Source organism: Stomoxys calcitrans, chromosome 4 (genome assembly GCF_963082655.1).
Source record: "Stomoxys calcitrans chromosome 4, idStoCalc2.1, whole genome shotgun sequence".
Lineage (NCBI taxonomy): Eukaryota > Metazoa > Arthropoda > Insecta > Diptera > Muscidae > Stomoxys > Stomoxys calcitrans.
This window is the reverse complement of record NC_081555.1, coordinates 51,836,420-51,857,527: the sequence shown is the minus strand read 5'-3', so window position 1 is coordinate 51,857,527 and position 21,108 is coordinate 51,836,420. Positions and strand designations below refer to the sequence as shown.

The window sequence follows — 21,108 nt, the reverse complement described above, 5'->3', positions numbered from 1 at the left end:
AGAGATCTGCGACAATCGAGGGTGTTTTTTGTGTTCAGAAATACGTTCTCCAGGGATTTAATGGCTGTCTGAGAGGATATTTATGCCAATCGTCGTAATGACATTATACCTTAGCCATTCCACGGTATAGTGCAAGAGGTTTTAGATGCCATGGAAGTGGTTTCGGAGTGAAGACGAAGTGAGACGACACGGAACTCTGGTATTGCCATCTGTATGTTCACCCAACATGGATGGATCAGAGAAGGCTGGGAGATTCCTTACTGACTGACTGGCCATAACATGCGAAGACACAGGAGATTACAGATTGCATGAGGTGGTATGGTGTTAAGGCGAGGAAGTCGAATGTGAAAGGACAGTAAACCGAACATTAGGGCTATAACCATCAAAACGGTGAGATAACGAACAATCTTGGACCTTGCCATCTCTGAGGATGGATGTTACGATCCATATCGTTTGGGTGCCGGACCATACTGGAGCAAGGGGGAATGAAAGAGCAGACGATCTGACAGTGAATGCCAGAGGACTAACGTCAATCAACTTGGTTAATGCGAAGTCTTTCGGGGGACGCATTCCGAGGGCTCGGGCGACTAACGCGTAGCACTATGGAATAGTAAAACGGTCGGTAGGAATACGAAAATCCTATGGAGAGAAAGGAAGTAAGAAGGCGATCAGTATGACTTTCGGCATCATGACGCGACACACAGGACTTTGAGCTTACTTAGCAAAATAGTTGTGGGAAGTCATAGCATGTTTAGGGCATCTGGTGAGGATTATGATACGTTGGGCGTTTCCTATTCCATTGTCCGGCTTTTGGGGATAAAGGACAAACCAGAATGAGAACGGGGATCTTAGTTTTTGAGTATTCCGTTAAAAAATTTAACTCTGCAAACAAATCTCACAAAAGCAACGCGCAACTTTGACGACTGAAATCGAGCATCATTCTGCGTTGCCATACGTAAAGTAGTGTTTTTAGGCTTCAAATTTAAAAATTGTTAGCTTTTGTGCGTTGATTTTATTTTTCAAACATTTTTTGTTTGAAAAATATATTATATTTTACTTTTTTTTAGTTATTTAATTTTTTAAGTTTCTTTTCTACATTTTAAAATGAGAATCCATTATAACTTTAAAATATTGTAATATTTTTAATATTGCGAATGCAAAAATTTGACTGAGATGTCGTTAACTTCTAACTTATCCGGACAATGCATGATTGCATAATCACAAAGATGAAACAAATTTTCCGTATTTTGCAATTTTCAACTTATATCAATTTTTCTTCTTTCCTCCTAAACTCTTAGAACAGCTATTTCATTAAAGTCAATGATTTATGTTTTCTTTTTCAAATAAATGTTCAAATGCATGAACAAAACAAATGTTCTCCTCTCCATTCAATTCCATTACTTTGGTAAATCTCACGTACATGTTGTATGTTGTTGTAATGAAGGTTCTCGTAGTTTATGGTACTTCTTTAGAAATACCGAAACAACAACCCTTAAAGTGCATATGAATCCTGTACGGAAAGCGATTTCATGTTCAAAGTGCGTGACGCAATATCAGATGATCAGTCAATCCTGGGATCACTACCTGTCGTTACCATTACGTTCGGCCAATTTTCGGACGGAAGGTCAAAAAGAAAGAAACAAAAACTAAAACGTGCAAAGGAAACCACAAAAAAGGTTCTTGTGTTTTGCTCTTGAATATACTTACTACAGTAAAACGTTTAAGGAAGTGTTAATGAAAGAATTTTTTAAATAATGTTTTATGAAACAAAAAGACAGTTGGGTAATGCTTTTGCTGATACAAATTTTTTCAGTGAGAGTATCTTTTGCCGAGTTTTAGTAGTAACAGATGGTTCGCGTTGAGTTGTCGTCTTCACCTTCGTGGAGAACATAAATGTTAAATTATGGAAATGTTCATTTTTCATTTCAGCCCACTTGCCTTCTTATTTATGGTTGTTGTTAGCATAATGTCAATGCATTTATTTTTCATCTTCGATGACCACCAACGTCATGTCTTTGATATTCTTCAATTTTTAATTTATGTTTAGCTCTTTAAATTGTGTGGGCTTGCTATATGTATCTACGCTACGATCGCCTATTTCATTCATAAAACGGCATTCATGTACATCCGCCCTAGCACTTTTGCTAAATTATTTACAACATACAGAAAAACGGAATTGATTTACAAAATAGAAAAACGTATTGAGTAAAAACTCAAAAACCTTCACCCTAACAAATTATGGTTTGAACCAAGTTCTATCTGTAAACCAACAATAAATAGATAACAAAAAGGAAAATTTGTGAATCTCTTTCTTATAAAACTGTTGTTAAACAATGCGCATTTTATCTCGATCCTTTTTTATGCCCACCACCGTAGGATAGGGGGTGTATTCATTTAGACATTTGGTTTGCAACATATCGAAATATGAATTTCCGACCCTACAAAGTATATATATTTCGGATCGTCGTAAAATTCTAAGACGATTTAATGATGTCCGCGTGTCTATCCCTCTATCCGTCCGTCTGTTGTAATCACTCTACATCCTTCAAAAATTGAGATATTGAGCTGGAATTTAGCACAGATATGTCTTTTTGATGCACGCTGGTTAAGTTCGTGAACGGGCCAAATCAGACCATATTTGGATATAGCTGCTTAATAGACACATCTGCCGATAAAGTGTCTAATGCCCATAAATGGTTTATTCTTTATTCGATTTCTTTGAAATTTGAAGCAATGAGTAGCTTAAGGCTTCCCGACATTTGACCCAAATATGGTTCAGATCGGACTATATTTAGATATAGCTGCCATACATACCGATCTGCCGATAAAGAGTATGAAGCCCATAAAAGTTTTATTTATTACGCGATATCGCTGAAATTTGAAAAAGGAGGTTAGTTTCCTTTGCACGTTTTAGTTTTTGTCAAACTAACTTAGACCGAGATCGGACTGTTTCTAGATATAGCTGCCATATAGACCGATATCCCGATTAAGGATCTAAAGCACATAAAAGCTTTATTTTTTAACAGATTTCGCTAAAATTTGAAAGTGAAGTAGGTTATTTTAAGCCTCCCGACATCTGATGAAAATATGGATTAAATCGGACTTTATTTAGACATAGCTGTCATATAGACTGATCTCTAAATAAAGGGTCTGAAGCCCATATTTCGCTGAAATTTGAAACAGTGAGTAGTTTTACTCCTCCCAACATTGGACCCAAATAAGGTTCAGATAGGACTATATTTAAATATAGCTGCCATATAGACCGATCTGCCTATAAAGGGGTTGAAGGCCATAAAAGCTTTATTTTTTATGCGATTTCGCTGAAATTTGAAACAGTTGGTAGTTTTAGGTCTCCCGACATCCGTTCTAAATATGGTTCGGATCGGACTATATTTAGGTATGGCTGCCATATAGACCGATCTCCAGATAAAGCCATTCAAATACTAGACTACGCCCATTATTACATATTCGATTTTTATTGCGTTTAAAGTAAACAATTAAGTTATAATATACTTCGATAACTCCCACAGTTAAATGTCTAAATGTCATTCGTTGCATTTTACAAATAAAGCACACACAAATCTGATTTCATTAGTGTTTGGCGTTGAATTTATTCGGTAGGCTTTTTATTTTATTTAATTTAAGCATAACCGTGGGCGTTTCGATCTTGCTTTTCATTACCTCATTTGGTTTGCCGGCATTTGTGTTTGTTCAATTTGGAAAACGCAAACTTGAAAGTGCCGAAAACACGTGCTACCGATGATGGCTTATTTAAATACATATGTACTTCCGGTAAAGACAATCACAATCTACAACAACATATCTTTCATTGTTTTTGGTTTATTTCATACCATTTCTCAACGAATCAATCTGAAGGTATGGTTTAAGTTGCTTTTTTTCTTTTTTGTATGTTCTTTTCTATTTCAACATGATTTGATGGCATTAATAACATCATTTAAAGGGATTTGAGTTTCCAAGAAACCGGATATGCCCGAGGATTGCTTTCCAATGACGGGAAGGATGATGTTGTTTTATTTCGGTAATGGCAACTTTAATTGGATAAAAATTTGAATTTATATATTTTAAAAAATGGGAATGAGAATGAATAAAATAAACAAATTTTGCTGTAGCCCTTAGGTCAGAACAAAACTTCATTTGAAAACAAAGATGTTAACGCCTAGCCAAAACTATATTTAAAATAAGAAAAAATGTTTTAAGTTCGACTGGAACTAATCCTACATATATCATTGATAGCGTTCAAAAGTTATCGATCCAAGCGAAATTTTAATGAGAACCCAAAAATATGAAATTGATATAAAACTCCTACCTCAAATAAACACTACTCCCCAAAAACCACCCCAACGGACTTGTTTACCGATTAGGACAATATAGAAGTCAAATTAAAGGTATTTAAAAGTATAGTACTAATATGATATACAAATTTGGCTTCAAGTGTCAGAGGGGTCGCCTCACCCCATAACCCGCTCAAAGGGACATTATTGACGAATGGCACAATATGGATATCCCATCAAAAGTATTTAAGAGGACAGTACGAATTTATTAAAAAAAATATTTTGGCTAGAGACCGAAAAGTCACCCCACTACCAAAAAAGTGCCAAACAAGACACGTTTACCGATTGGTGCAACAATATGAGTCTTAAATTAAAGCTATTCGGGAATTAGAGTATAAGTGTGATATAAAATGTTGTCCGAAGTGTATGCAGCGCCGTCCCTACCCAAAAACATTAAAAAGTACCCGTTTGGCCAACAATATAAATTGAGTCTTAAATGGTATAAGTAATTGAGACCAATTACTTCTGAAAGCCAAATTAAGGCCAAATTTGGCTATCATCACAAAAACAAAACCTCAAATGGAGACTTATGGCGATCGGGACAAACGCATGGTACGTTGAGATGAAAAGAGTACAGTGAGAGAAAGAGACTATTAGAAATTGTCGGAGTATTGTTTATAGTCATGCCACGGCGGCAAAAGATTTAATTAACATTGTACTTAAACTTTTGTCGCCATTATGAAATATTTGTTTATGTCCAACACCATAGGATGGGGGGTTTACTAATCTAGTCATTCCGTTTGTCCGCCTGTCTGTCGAAATCTCGATAGCGGTCGAACCCGTAAGGTTAGACGCTTCCAATTTTGCACATATACTTCCTATGGATGTACATAGGTCATTAGCGATTGCAAAAGGCAATATGGGTTTAAATTTGGATAAAGCTGCCATATAAACCGGCCCCTGAAAGCCGCAATCGATACCGATTTTGCTGAAGTTTTGCATGTAGCATGCTATGACTTCCAACAACGCTACCAAGTATGAACCAAATCATTGCATAACCTGATATGAATGCCATATAACCGATATCGAGATTTGAGTTCTTATCTGATTCAGCTGGTATGCTATGATTTTTTATAAATTTCAAAAATCATGCAAAGTACGATCCAAATAGGTCTATAACCTGATATAGCTCCCATGCACGACCTCCCGATTTGATATCTTGAGCCACTGGAAATCACAATTGTTATCCGATTTGGCTGAAATTTTGCATGTAATGTTCTGTTATAACTTCCAATGTCCATAGTAAATATGATCGATATCGATTTATAACCTGATATAGCTTCTACGGAATCAAAATCTTCAATTTATGGCTGAATTGGCAAAAAATTTTGTACGTTAAGTACTCTTATGCCCTTCAACCAAGTGTTGTATACATTTTTAGCAAAATACATGGTGGTGGTGAGCTCCCAATATTCAACCCGGCACGTTTTTACTTCTTTAATTTTTTAAATGTTATTTTTTGCATAAAGTTATGTTTTAAGTGGTAAAATTGAATATTATACGAAATTTCAAAGATGATATCTATATCATAGAACTTTGCGTTCATACTAATGCCACTTCCGGGAACCAATGAATGTGGAATCAATTGCCGAATAAAATAAATCGAGGTTGGTTCAGATGTAACATTGTATTTTTGTGACATTTTTAAACAAACAAAATAAAATAATTTGTTTTAATTCATAAGGGGTGGAATATTTAAATAATAACGAGATTGGTATTAAAACAATAACAGTTTGGTATTAAAAGCAATGCATGTTTGGTAATACATCTAATACCAAACGGTACTTATCTTTCCATACCAGACGGTATTTTTTTGTAATATACTAGTTTATTCACTAACAATACCGTATGGCATCGATATAAGCACGTTTGGTATCAAATGAGATGTATCCCTCTTATAAAAATATCAGTAGATATGATTTCTTGGGGGTATGGATGATGAAACTTTTTTAGGGTACATTTGCTCCTCCTTTATCAGAGCCAAGCATAATAAATAGATCCAATTTGCGATATGGTCCTAATTTAAAAGGATTTTCTGGAATTAATTCTTGAGATCACAGATTTATTTTCATCCTATTTTATTTTAATTGGAAATGCGGGTTTTTTAGTCTCTCATGCAATGATGCCAAGTAAATAAGTAAGGTTGTGGCTCTGGATATCTCCAAGGCATTTAATAGGGTCTGGCACGGTGCACTTCTATCAAAACTTGTCGCATTTGGTGTCGCTAATGGCTTCGTTCGATTTATTTAGAGCTTTCTCAAAGATCCCACAATAGATAGTTCTCATCCAATGAGCATAAATTAACCGCAGATGTACCCCAGTACATCTGGGTGTCCTTTCTCCTTCTCTTTTTCTTATTTTCTTCAACGATCTGTTGAGTCAGACATCGAATCCGATCTACTCATTTGCTGATGACAGTAATCTCATTCGACCATGGGCCGAGTCTTCGAAAATTGAGGATAAGAGGAGGGTCAAGGACAATACACTCTGCCAGTATTTGCCAGCCATTTCTGAGTGGGGTCGAATGAATTGAGTAGATTTTAACGCACGGAAGACTCAGTGCTATTTGTTATCACACAAACGATTCGCTGACCCATTACGGTCATCTTTGTCTATCAACGGTATAGATGTTGAGCAATCAGAAGCTCTTTATGTTCTGGGCATGAAAATACAAAGTGACGTCCGTTGGGCTAAACATGTATCAGTGCTTAGGCTTCCTTAAACAGTGTAAGAATTACTTCACTCCTTCTTATCTTCTTAACATCTGTACCACTTTTATGAGGCCAAAAATGGAGTACAACTCACTTATATGGGCTGGAAATTGAAAGTCATCCCTAGAGCTACTGTACAGAGGAGAGCGATGGCGTTGATTGGAGACGGTAGGGTATACAACTCTATTGCTTCACTTGAGCATCATCGCAATGTGTGTAGTTTGGCGCTGTTCTATCGTTACTTGCATGGTGCGTGTTCGTCTGATATTCGTCTTTTTATTCCTGATGTAAGGATGTTTGTCAGAGATACTAGATATTCCAGGAACTCATACCCGCTTGTAATTGGTTGGTTGATAGAAAAAAAAGAATGGTACACATTGATCAAGTTTTCGATATATCTTCTATATTTGACTTCTTGAGAGATGCAAATGCAAAACTGTCCATGAACATTCCATTACTGAACAGGGGAAATCTTCTCACATTTTAATGAGTGCTGTCAGGATTCGAACCCAGCCGTTCAGCGTCATAGGCAGATATGCCAATCTCTGTGCTACGGTGTCTTCCCTTTGGTCTTTTCAATATGGCCCTATATAAGCTGATTTTCCAATTACAATTTTTCGTTACATAACATTTGGTGATTATTTCATCCGATTTCCAATATTTGAAAAACTGCGTTATATTTGTTTTTATTCCCTCCACCATAGGATAGGGGTATACTAATTTTGCCATTCTGTTTGTAGCACCTCGCGTCTAAGACAACATAAAGTATATATATTCTTGATCGTCATGACATTCTTAGTCGATCTAGCCATGTCCGTCAGTCCGTCCTGTCTGTCGAAAGCACGCTAACTTTCGAAGGAGAAAAGCTAGGGGCTTGAAATTTTGCATAAATACTTTTTATTAGTGTAAGTCGGTTGCGATTGTTAATAGGTCAAATCGGTTCACGTTTTGATTAAATCGGGTCTTGACTTCTTGAGCCTCTAGAGGGCGCAATTCTCTTTCGATTTGACTGAAATTTTGCGCACGGTGTCCTGGTATCACTTCCAACAACTGTGCTAAATATGGTCTAAATCGGCTGATAACCTGATATAGCTGCCATATAAACCGATCTGGGGTCTTGACTTCTTCAACTATTACAGGGCGCAATTCTTATTAGATTTGGCTATAATTTTGTTTAGTTATGAATTCCAACAAATCTGCTTAGTATGCCGCAAATCGGTACATAATCTGGTATAGCTGCCATATAAACAGATCTTGGGTCTTGACTTCATGAGCCTCTAGAGGGCGCAATTCTCGCCGATTTGACTGAAATTTTACACGCGGTGTTAAAGTATTACTTCCAACAACTGTGCTAAGCATGGTCTATATATATACATCTTGAGCATCTAGAGGGCGCAATTCTTATCCGATTTGGCACAAATTTTGTACGACGGCTTCTCTCATGGCCTTCAACATACTTGTCTCATATGGTCGCAATCGATCCATAGCTTGATACAGCTCCCATATAAACCGATCTCCCGATTTTGTGTCTTGAGCACCTACAAGGCGCAATTCTTATCCGAATGGACTGAAATATTACACAATGACTTCTGCAATGATTTCTGCATTCAATTCATTTATGGTCTGAATCAGACTATAACTTGATATAGCTCCACTAACAAAACAGTTATTATTCATTATTCTTTGTTTGCCTTAAAAGCGATACCGCGCAAAGAACTCGACAAATGCGATCCATGGTGAAGGGTATATAAGATTCGGCCTGGCCGAACTTAGCACGCTTTTACTTATTATTCGATACAAACTTCTTGTACACAATTTCTTGATTTAAAACCAAGACACAACGGAATGCATAGCACCATTGTCGACTAAATTGATACAGCCACCATAAAACTAAACTGCTTTGGCCAAACTTAGCATTTGTTTTAACTCCTTACGTAAACGTGGTTTAGTTGGAACATTGATATCACCTGTATAAAGATCGTTATAACTTCAACCACAAAACTCTCACATATCTTTAATGTACATATGAGGTATAACATACATCTTCTAAGGTTACAAATGATGCTTGCATGTACTGAAATATTGATATTTCGGTGATATTTAACAAAAAGATTTATATTAATTAGGACCCCAAATGTATTAAAACGATTTCAAAATCAAGATAAATATTTTCATGCAAATTAAAAATTTTTAATAGGCTGCCAGTATCATGCCCACATAATTAGTTGCTTATACAAAAGTGTAGCTCTATTACTGAATGGTTGAATAATTCGTCTCAAAGAAAACCCTTTAAAATATTTTCACATTGCTGTTGGTCAATGGGTGGTTTTGGTTTGTAGTCTAAATGCATATGTCTCATATGCAAACGGTCACTAATCTCATTATGTGAATGTATTGGTGTGGTATTTGTTTGTGAAAGTTTCACAATTTCGTTTATTTGTCCACATTCGGTGGTCACCGCTGTTGGTGCTGTAGAGCATTAGAGAAAAATTGCACGCAAAGGAAATGAGACACGCCACAAAATTTCTTTGAATTCATGTAAAAGAAAACTATTCACTCTTGAAACCAAATAACCTGGTAGCAAAGAGCGACTTTGAGTTAATGTTGAATAAAAGTAATTTCCATAACTTTGCTTCAGTTTCGATTTAGTTTGAGACAGCAGACAACAGACTTGGTGTCTTTCGAAGACATTGTTGATGTCTGTGGAATTGGAAAAAATGTAAATATCGTAGCAACCTGTTCCATTGGCAGGTAAACAGCGTAGCGATCGTAGTCGCGCTCGCTCGCATGCCAATAAATGTCTCATAAACCAATTTGTATTTTGGCCTATGGATTGTGATCAGATAACCTTAATTATTATTGCTTAACAAAAGAAGTATGCATATATATGTATATTCAAATGTTATGTTTATCAAGTGATGATTTTTCCCGATTAACTATTCACTAAACCAGCTGGTAGAAATATTCATATTTCATTCTTTTGTGCTTTTCAATATTTCTGCAGAAATATAAAAATAGGTTTGGTTTAACAAAATGCCTTGAATCATAAAAATCAGATTCGAGTATAAAATTCAACAGAAATAAGAACAACACAACATTGTTGACATGGTTGTTTTTCATTTTATGAATTTTTGCATAAATTTGTTGCGTGGGCGTTTTTGGAATGTGTTAACCGTAGTAAAAGTATAAAAAATATGATATAAATTTTTAAGCAACTTTATTACTTGGAAACAATTTGATCTTTCAAAAATGGAAGATTGGTTAAAAATAGGAATAAAATCTTAAAATAAGGTTTATAACTACGAGTATTTTGTTAAAATTTTCCAATTCCTATTTGAGAAATCTGTCTATTTCTTTCCATTTGATAACATCATCCTTTTCTATGTATATGGTTATCAAATTACACGTATAATTCTTATTTTAAAAGTTTCTTATTTCTATGTTATTTCTATACCCATCACCAAGTCGATCGGAGCAGGTCATACTATCGGAGTGTATTCGAAGCGAAGATAGGAAATTTGAATGGAATGAAAGAAGTTGCGGATCGGATACCTGAGACGAAACTGGAGATCTAGTTATCGACTCTGCATTTTAAAGTTGGTTCTACACCGATGGATCAATGCTGGAGGACAGAATGCGCATGGGGCTTGCATTGGGGACACAGAGACTACCTTCTCTTTTCTATTGCCTGACCATTATACGGCCTTGCAAGCTGAGATCCGAACAATCAGGGAAAGCGTGGGGTGGTATGCTGTCGACGGGAGGACGTCGAGTGTGAACATCCTTACGAACAGTAATTTGGCCATCGGGGCTATAACAATCAGGACAGCAAATGCATTTTTTTGCAATAATATGGGGCCTCCTTTTTATTGCCGAGTCCGAACGTCGTGCCGCAGTGCGACACCTCTTTGGACAGAAATTTTACATGGCTTAGTACCTCACAAATGTTGTCAGCATTAGGAGGGGAAAACCACCGCTAAAAATTTTTTTCTGTTGGTCTCGCCAGGACTCGAAACCAGGCGTTCAGCGTCATAGGCGGACATGCTAACCTCTGCGCTACGATGGCCTCCACATTTAGGACGGCAAAGATTTTAATTCTCCTTCTTCTTTCCTTCCATGATGAACAGTCTTTGAAAGGAAGAATAAGAAGAATTAACCCCTACTCCGAGGATGGCACGATCCCCATCATTTAGTGCCGGGACATAGTAGGCGGGAAGGAAAGAGCAGACGAATGGCCTGTAGGGGCCACAGGGCTGCCATCAGTAAACTTGGTGAATGCGAATCCTTTCGGTGAGACCCAGTCCGTGTTGGAGGTAAGGGCAATGAACGCACTGCAAAACACATCATGAGACGATGAGGCTTTTACTTAGAGCAAGCAGGAAGGATGACAATGTGGCTTTCGGTTTCATAACGGATCACATTGGACTAAAAGCGCCCTTATGCAGAATGTGTAGGTGTGGCAAGTGCCAGTGTGTGTAGAGCATGTGGCTATCCGATTCCGGCACTTGATTGTGGGACGATATCAGACGGAACCAAAATACAGACCGCTGTGGAACATCTCTTGAGACTGGCAGATAACTAGAATACCGGTTATCAGTGAATTATTCGCAATATATCCTGATACATTCCGCTTGACTCAAATTCGCTTCATAATCTAACATTTCGAATAAAAAAAGAAAATAAATTTTGCATTTTATTGCAAAAAATTTTGCGTCAAACGTACATACAAACCACCCCGCCCTAATATGCCTATATATTCTGGATCCTTGTAATGATCTGGCCTAACATACCGCCTTTAAAAGGATATAGCACTGAAACTCCCATAGAGATAAATTTTCATGTTATAGACAGATTAAGTTTGAAGATGGTTATAGAGCATCAAATCTTGATATAGCCCCCATATAGATCGATTTCCAAATTTAACTTCGTGAGCTCATAAATGGCGTATTATTGATCATATTTCAATGGTGATACATAAATATTCTTGTCTATTACGGTCCAGATCTGATCATTTTTGGATATAGCTGCATATAGAGCGATCTATAGACCATGAAAGACTCATATTAGGATATATATCATATTGGATAAATGTAATACAATGAGTTTGTTAGACCCTCCGTAATCCTTGGAGGTTTTAAATATTTGATATATCTGACATGTTAATCCATTTTCCGATTTAAGTCTTCTCAAAGCTCAAGAATTTTTTAATCAATTTCATCGAAATTAAAAATGGCAAGTTCTACTGAGCCCCTTTCCTTTTAAAGCTTACCTGAATACTTTCCACTTCTGCATTTATTTGCGTATAGGTGCTCCATATACTTTCTTCTTGTTCTCATACAATGTATATAACCATAGTATCCTATAGTTGACATCCAAAGCTCATTCCTACAGATACTTCCATTAGTTTGCATTTTTTCTTTCTGATGCACATGACTAAGTATTTTGTGAATCACTTGTTTGCGTTTATTACTTTTCCCTATTTTATCAACTTAAATTCCCTGGTGCCATAATTACAATCAGCCATGCATCTGCCATTTGATTTAAAAGTTTGTTTTTGTTTGCTTACACTTCTTTTAATTTGACGACAATTATTTGTTTATTTCATTTGGCTTTTTCAGTCAAAAGGCTACAATAGTTGCTTTTTTAGCAAAATTCAAAAGCGTTAAATGATACAATATTTGGGTTAAAGGGAGTTTTTATATATACATGCCAAGTCTACCCTCATTTGTTGTCAACTCTCTCAAGTGTGACAGCATTGTTAGGACAATGCGAATACCAAAAGCTTAGGAGACATTATCTGTCTGTTCTCAATTCACTTGATTGAGTGCGATGTTTTTGGGGCTGAGAAAATTAAAAATGTGACTAGATTTGTCATTTTTGGTTGAGGGAAATAATTATTTGCAATGACTGTGACAAAAAAAGAGTCTTCTTGAAGGGTTATGCTACTGGTAATGCTGCTTGTAATAAATTTTAATTTGCCGCATAGATCGATATACAAGGTGAATGATAAGACAAGAATATAGGAAGTGTTGTTGGAACAGACTCTACAAAAATTTAATTATGCTTCCATGGCCCATTTAAACAGTTAAAGTATGGGGAAAATTGCATGTCAGCCTACGATGCTGAACGCCTGGGTTCGAATCCTGGCGAGACCATCAAAAAAAATTTTTTTAGCGGTGGTTTTCCCCTCCTAATGCTGGCAACATTTGTGAGGTACTATGCTATGTAAAACTCTTTTCCAAAGAGGTGTCGCACTGTGGCACGCCGTTCGGACTCGGCTATAAAAATGAGGTCCTTTATCATTGAGCTTAAACTTGAATCGCACTGCACTCATTGATATGTGAAAAGTTTGCCCCTGTTCCTTAGTGGAATGTTCATGGGCAAAATTTGCATTTGCATATGGTTTTGATATTTTCTCCAAAAGGATGTTCTATACATACATCCACAACTTTATATTTTATAGTGGGCCAGTTTGAAATAAATTAAAGCAAAACGTTTTAAAATCAATTTTTTGTATCATAAATAGCAACTGGACCCTGGGCGATGTAGGTGCTCACAAAGTTATATAGAAAGGCTGGCTGGCAGGGGGGTTATATCAGGGTTTGGATCAATTCGTACCACATTCAACATTTCAACTATTGCAGGTTTTTGGGAAATCGGTAACCTATAAACGCTTACACATAAACCTTTAAGTCCATTGTATAGTCATCTAAAATGGGTTAAGGAACTACGAGTATTTCTCCAGATTGCTTGTCACATTCTTTTTATAATATTGTATTTCACCACAAACATTTCAAAATATTTTCCTATAAAACTCGACTTCAAGAGAAAGGTTTCTTCTATTTTCCTTATGAAAGTCGTTTTCTTTCTTTCCTCTCAACTCCCTTCTTGTATCAATTGGCGTTTGTTTGTTTTTTAAATACGCATCGCATGATATGTAACATAATCTATAATAAAATGCTTATAAGCCACTTTTGCCGTAGGTTTACTTGGATAAAGTGGCAGCATGTTTCATGTCATTCACTCAACATGTGGTAGAGATGCTTAGACATTAAAAGATTTTATTATAACAATTTACTTGTGGACACAAGATACTTTGCAAAAGTATATGCAGCCTGCACAACAAAAGCAGCAATTTATATCCAATTACATTGATTGCAAACATAGAAGGGTTAGGTGTGAAGCCTACCTTTGTATTTCATTTCCTGAATGCTGTGTAGGAGTTGGTCTTTACAATTACCCAGAGCCAATAGCTATTTTTTACCTTTATACATGTATTATGAAAAAGAAACCAACGTTTTGTGCTCCATTTTTTTTTTGTCTTTATCAAATTCGAAGCAACGGTTCAGTTATACCTCCAGTTAAGTTACTTGTCAGCTCTTTGACCAGTTCACTTTAACCAAAACGAGCAATTGTCTTACTCTTTTTTACCAGTACGCGTATATGTATATCCATAGATGTCCAGTTTTTTGGTTTTCTTTCATTTGCTATTTTTGTTGTTATTTCATTTTAATAGACAAACTGATCTAATTTCTTGTACACTTAGAGGAAACTGGTTTTTGGGCATGAGCTTTTCATTGCTCCCGACAAATATATTGTGGATTTTCTTTGACTCCTGCCTAATGGGAATTTTATTTAAGTTATGCTTAATGACAAACCGATCTGCTGTGCAAATGCCTTACTTGAACATCTCTATGGTGAGGAATTTAAATTTCATTCCTTTTGCATAGTTCCCAAGCTAAATGTATTTATTTGTATTATGTTTGTGTTGGAAATCGCTTCAAGCGTTTGCCACTCATTTCATTTACACGTTGACATCAATATTTTCTTAATGACATGACTTAAGGGAGAAATTGTGGTTTGCAAAGTCTAAAAGACGTTGGGCCATAACTGATGAGAAACTTTCTTGTAAAATTAGTAAAGGCATTTGTCTTATTAGTAGTGACAATTTTGCAACAGAAATTGGAATAAAGGTCAAGACCAAGACCCTTTATCTATATTTTCTTAATATTGAGTCTTAATATTGATTGATAATTAAATCTTTGTTCAAATAAATAATGGCGAAAACAAAAGACTTAAGACACAAACTCTGCAGTTTAGGTAATACGCCAACGTTGAAGAATATATGAGAGCGATTTAAACTTTCTTCTTCCAAATTTTCGAAATTAATGTTAACTTTTGTTTTCTTAGCCTTGAGCCAGATTTTAAAATTGGTGGAATGTTCTAAAATTGCTATGAAAAAACGTTGGTTTTCTTGGCCACAAATTTGGAAATTGGTGGATTGTTCTAAAACTGCTAGGAAAAAACCTTTAAATGCTCACTTTAGTAATTTCCTTATTTTTGTTTGAAATTGTAAAACGAAGATAAACGATTTTGAAAATTTTAAATTGCTTGGTTGAACAATATAAATAATAATATTTATTTATATGTATATATTATAATAAATTCGATTTGGAAGTCAGATTCGTACCCCCAAATATGCCACAAAATTGGGAATAAGACTTCTCAATATTGTTATGATTGGTCAAATTTGGTGCCGAAGTAATTCAGAAGAGGTTGACCTATGTCGTTAAACGCTTGGGTTCAAATCCTGGCAAAAGCATCAGAAAATTTTTCGGCGGTGGTTATCCTCTCCTAATGGTGCTGACATTTGTATGGTATGTAAATTAAGGTGTGGAACAAAAAAAAAACCAACAAGCGATTATCAAAATCGAAATTTACTATAATTTCTAAGCAAACTTTCCTGAGAACCCATAGGTTCAAAATCAAAATCGAGTTTATGGTTTTTAACGACTAAGTCTGTTCATAACTAATAAAACGTCTACGCCCAGACGAAACGGTTGAAGAATCCCTGGCTATGTCTGTCTGTCCATGTTTTCTTCCCATACCGTTTGTTCGTCTGTCCATTTTTATAATCAAGATTGAGGTCTCATATGTAGGTATCCAATTATCACGAAATTTTCCTAATGAATTTTGCCTAATAAAAAACGCTATGTACTTTTGTATTTTGTAGAAATATATCGTCCGATTTACACATATAAGGGCATAGTGACCACATATTTCGACCGATTTGCGAAATATTCTATTATACATTTGAAAGCCTCTGCTAAATTTTGTCTAAATCAGTTCAGATTTGGTTATAGCTCCCATATGAAGTTACTAACCAATGAATAATGGATAACGATATCGCCTTAAGCTTGATTTTGAATTTAGACCCATGGTTTCTTCGCCAGATTCTCTCGTGGTAAATTCGGATTTTAATAATCACTATGTCGATTAAAAAATTAACCCACCCCAATGTAAATGGTTAAGCTGCCATGCAAAAACTTCCCACAAAGAGGTGGCACCCTACGGCACACCATTCGCACTTGGCTAAAAAGAGGAGGGGTCTTATCGTTGAGCTTAAACTTGAATCGGACATCGCTCATTAATATCTGAGCATGGTGCCCCCTATTACTTAATGGGATGCTAGTACGCAATTTTGCATTTTACAAATGTGGTTTTTATACTTCGGCTCCAAGTATTTGGGGGTAGCTCCCCACCCATAAATCCTCCCAAATGGCCATATAGACTGTTCGGGAAGAATTAAAAGTTTTAAAGGTTCAGATTAAGTTAGGTTGAAAAACGAGTGTGAATATTAATCCGCTCATGCCACTATGGACGTACACCTAAGCCAGTAATCGTCTTGTTGTGCGCTCTAAATACTAAAAAATAACCTTCAAAAAGAAAATCTAAGTCAGCAATTCTGTGCTACTAACATAATTCGTTATTGTTTTCCATATCACGCTCCTAAGTAGGTTCATGTTTGGTATTGTGTGCCCACCCAAGTAACGGTGTTTGCTAGCCGCAAAGATGGGCAATGCATAAGAAATGCTCCAACGTCTCATCATTACCCCACATACCCTACATTTTCGTCGTCCTACCGACCGCTACGCTGTTTAATAGTTTAACATGAAACGAAAAGCTTCGGTTTAACAAAGGTTATTGAAGGCAGTCCTTTGGTCCTTCAGTCTTTCACTGTCAAATCATTCTCCCGTACTCCGCTATGGCTTAACACTCAACAATGCTATCCACAGGCGTTAATCTCCTTCTTACACTCCAAGACTGTTCGTGACATAACCGTCCTGGTTGTTAATGCCCTAATGGCCAGTTTACTGCCCGTAAATATGTTCACACTCGACGACATCGCGTTAAAACACCGCACGATCTCACGCATTTCGTGATCTCCCAGACCTCCGCCTACTCTTTTTATGGCCAGCCAGTCGGAAACATCTCAGTCCCTGGGTTCTCAATGTAGACCCAGGCCCACTCTGTCCTCTGGTTTTGATCCATCAATGTAGCATGAACTTGCAGATGGAAATACCTGAGTTTCGTCAATCACAGACTGTGCCGCTGGCAGTACTGCCTCGTACTCGACTTCATGTAGCGTTTTAAGTATCCGATCAGAAACCTCTTTTATTTCTTTTAGGTTTCCTGTCGTCGCCTCGCTTATACTGCTGTGGTGTGGCCTGCTTCTCTCCTTTATTCACTTTCCCATTGCATTTTCTTGTGGCAGTGACTGCCTTATCTTTATGTCTATGGGTCGGATATCTAGAATAGTCTCCAGTGCCCTAGTGGGCGTGATTCTCACCACCCCGCCCATGGTGATGCCCTGTGCCAATTTCTCCCTAATATTTACGTCATGAGACCCACAGTATGTCGGTCCGCACATTTTTAAAAGCCCTCTCGATGTCAATGCATACGTCTTGGCATCGATGGATTCTTCTCTTTTATGCACAACCGCTTGTGGACCATTTTCCACCGACTTTCACTTGACATAGGCATGCTGTTTGTATTTGAGTAATTCTCTGGATGATTTATATTGGTATCCACAATAAGTTCTATGGCTTTGAAACGATGTAAGGCTTATAGGTCTGTAGGCCTTTGGCCTAGCATAACTTACCTTGCCGGGCTTGGGTATAAATATTTGCCCCCTGCCAGGCGTTTGCGGTATATGCAAGTGCTAGGTACGCTGTAAAAATAGGGGTAGATGGGCCGCCAGTAAGTCCACCTCCTTCCGTAGTAACGTGCGATTTCGTCAAAAGCTTCCTGCGTTGTTTCTGCTCTCGCACCCATGCCGTCTACGTTTCAGTTTGGACATGGGTTTTTGAGAGAGACTTTTTCATCTTGGCCTCCTTGGAGCAGTGTATTAAACTCATCCCAATATACTGCTGCTTATTTACAACGTGCTCTGTTATTTCCCCCTTTATCCAGGGGTTTTCTTGGGCTGATATAAATGGTGTAATTTAAAAGTAAAAAAGTAATTTGAAATCATCAGACTTCGTTTGGTGATACCGGAAAATCTATCACTCTGCGTGTTGATTAGTGCAAACCTTTCCTATGGTGGACGGTATACAAAGTTTTCGTCTACATGTATGAATAACTTACTAATTTTTAACTTATGGGCCAATAACTAGTTCACAATTTGAAATTTAATTTTCAAATCATTTGATACTTGAAAGGGATCTGGCTGTGCAGTAAGCACAACTTAATGCGCTTGTTTCCTAAGTTTTTGGATTTAATTACAAACAAAATCAAAAAAAAAAAAAAACTAACTTAAACATTTATGTATCCATATAACTCTCTTTGAAAACCAGTTTCAATATTAAAAAAAAAAGTTTTGGTAGTGAAATTAAAGGTGCCAAACGAAAACATTTTAAACATTTTTTACGATTTTCTTTTTTTTGGTTGTTGTTGTTTGTGGTGATGGATAGCACAACAAAATGGATAAAGAAAAGTGTCTTAGAATACCCAAATATTACATTAGCGGGGTAAAACAATAGAAAATGCTATCTTAACTTCTCAAAAATTACTAATAATAGACAACAAAAGTGTGTATCTATACGTTCAACACATTTCTAGTCAGTCAAACACTTCACAAGCGTTAAGCCAGTGCAGACTAAAACAGAAATGTAATGGAAAAAGCATAAGGAAATCCAAAAAATTGAAAGAGTTTGACTTTCAGACAATACCGCACACAGCTGGGGCCACTCAACCACAAAAAGCTTAGATTTTTCTTAGATGCATAACTAGACAAAGAAAAAGCAGCCCCAAACGAATATTTTGAAGTAAAAAAGTTACCATACCAGTCAGCGCACAAAACAGACAAAACATCAAAAACTACAACAACAAAAAAAAATCGGTTTAAACAGAAAAAAGCGCCAAACGAAATCCCCAAAAGCCATCTAGCAGAAGTAAGGTTTTAGAAGCGAAATAAAATCTCGGCGTCACAAATAAGCGAACATAAAAGCAAAAAGTCTGTTTTTTATGTACCAAGATGTAGGTAGGTATAAAACCTTTGTCCGAAACAAGACAACACCAAGCCAGTCGACTGACTTTATCTACTGTACAATAACAGCACTCAAGTCCAGTTGTTGGCTACAAGCTATCATTGAGCTCTGTAGCCGTATACCTATTCGTTGTAGCCATTTCAAACCTCTGCCACTAAAACAACTGCCAACCGTATTAAATGCTGTACTCCTTCTAAAACTACAGAATGTAGTTGTCTCTCCACCATAAGCAACACACACTTTCCAGTTGCTTGAAGATACTGGGAAACCAGTTTTGTGGCCACCAAGGCAGACTCTTACTGAGGTAAACCAAGAAAAAAAACCTTTAAGCCAGTGCTGATGATTTGTCATACTCTTGAGTTTCTTTGGAAATCGTATGTGCGCAAATGTGAAGGTATGCATAGCCATTCTTGCCTGCCTATGTATGTGTTGAACAAATATGGCCGCCTTGAAAGACTTTAAAACAAGTTTGAGTTTGGCGTTCACTTAACGTCCACATCGTCCAAAATCTGTACAATCGAATCCATCCACAGAGTCAGTGGATGGTATTTACCCGAAATCAAACCACAGCGAAAGCCCAACTTCAAACCACATATTTTATCCAATATTCAAACCAAGTGAGTAACCTTAAATGCCTTCCACTAGTTAAACTCAACATTATGCCATTCGCACCATGCTATTATTCACCATGGTTTTGTTCACAAACCGATTACAAAGACCAAATTTTAAGAATGTCAATTTGTATGATGGTATGGATCGATCTTCGATCTTTTATTTTATGCATCATGGATACACTGATAAGATCTGTTATCGAAAATCTTCATTTATTTTGTCGGAATTCCTAAATTCCCAAGACACAACATTTGGAAACCGATAACAATGTTGGTCCAAGCAATTGCGTTCCGTTTTTTTTTATAAAAATTTCGAGGGCGTCATTCGAAAATCTGATATCTGTTACTATTAAAAAAAGAAATGAACATCAATCAACAGGGACATCAAAATTTTAAAAACAAATTCCTTATTTGTAATTCAGTCATTTCAAAGATAAAGTGTATGTTTTGTCATTTCAGCAACGCATTAACATATGTTTTTCTTCCAGGTCCTGTGGCATTTAGATGCTTTTCGACGATCATTTCGTTCTTTGAATCAACATGTATGCAGTGGCCAAGACTGCATTTTCTGTGCTCTAAAGGTAAGTCATATTTGTACACTGAAGTTTGAGTGCGATGATTTTTGAAGCCTAAAAGTATGCTTTAAAGTCTTAAAATTGGCAGCACTTGAAGTTTATTGGAATCACTTTTTAACAACGGAGGTAAACCGCCTAGACTATGGTGGAAACTATAAATCAAGCTAAGACAGATTTTGCAACACCAACCACCGGTATGAACATGAAACGAAATTTTCGTTAGAAAATACATGGTGACAAAAAACTATGCATTCGTTTGACGAATCTGACACAATTTTTTGCTGATAAAAATACATTTATTAAAATTAAGCGTTATATTGTAAAAACTAATTCATGACGTGGTGCAAAAGTCATCAAAGCAATAGATTTCTTATAATGAAACAAAAAAATAAAAATATTGAATGCTTTCAATGTCACCCTGTAACACAAAACAATCCGAAAATTTCGCTCAAGTATGTCAATGCATTACTTAAGGCCACAACAGAATCAGCGCGTTGAGCTTTGTTTTTGAGCGTAGCGTTGAAATATGC

The 21,108-nt window shown here is 36.5% G+C and overlaps 1 protein-coding gene across 4 annotated transcripts in view; it reads left to right on the top strand.

Annotated features, from left to right (window-relative positions):
- The window catches only part of LOC106081420 (uncharacterized), a 334,294-nt gene that overhangs the window by 234,422 nt on the left and 78,764 nt on the right, over positions 1-21,108 (top strand). For all 4 annotated transcript variants that reach the window (XM_059367670.1, XM_013243355.2, XM_013243354.2 and 1 more), the window contains one exon: positions 20,492-20,584. In XM_059367670.1, coding sequence (XP_059223653.1) covers positions 20,492-20,584 — 93 coding nt within the window. The remainder of the gene's footprint in view (positions 1-20,491; positions 20,585-21,108) is intronic.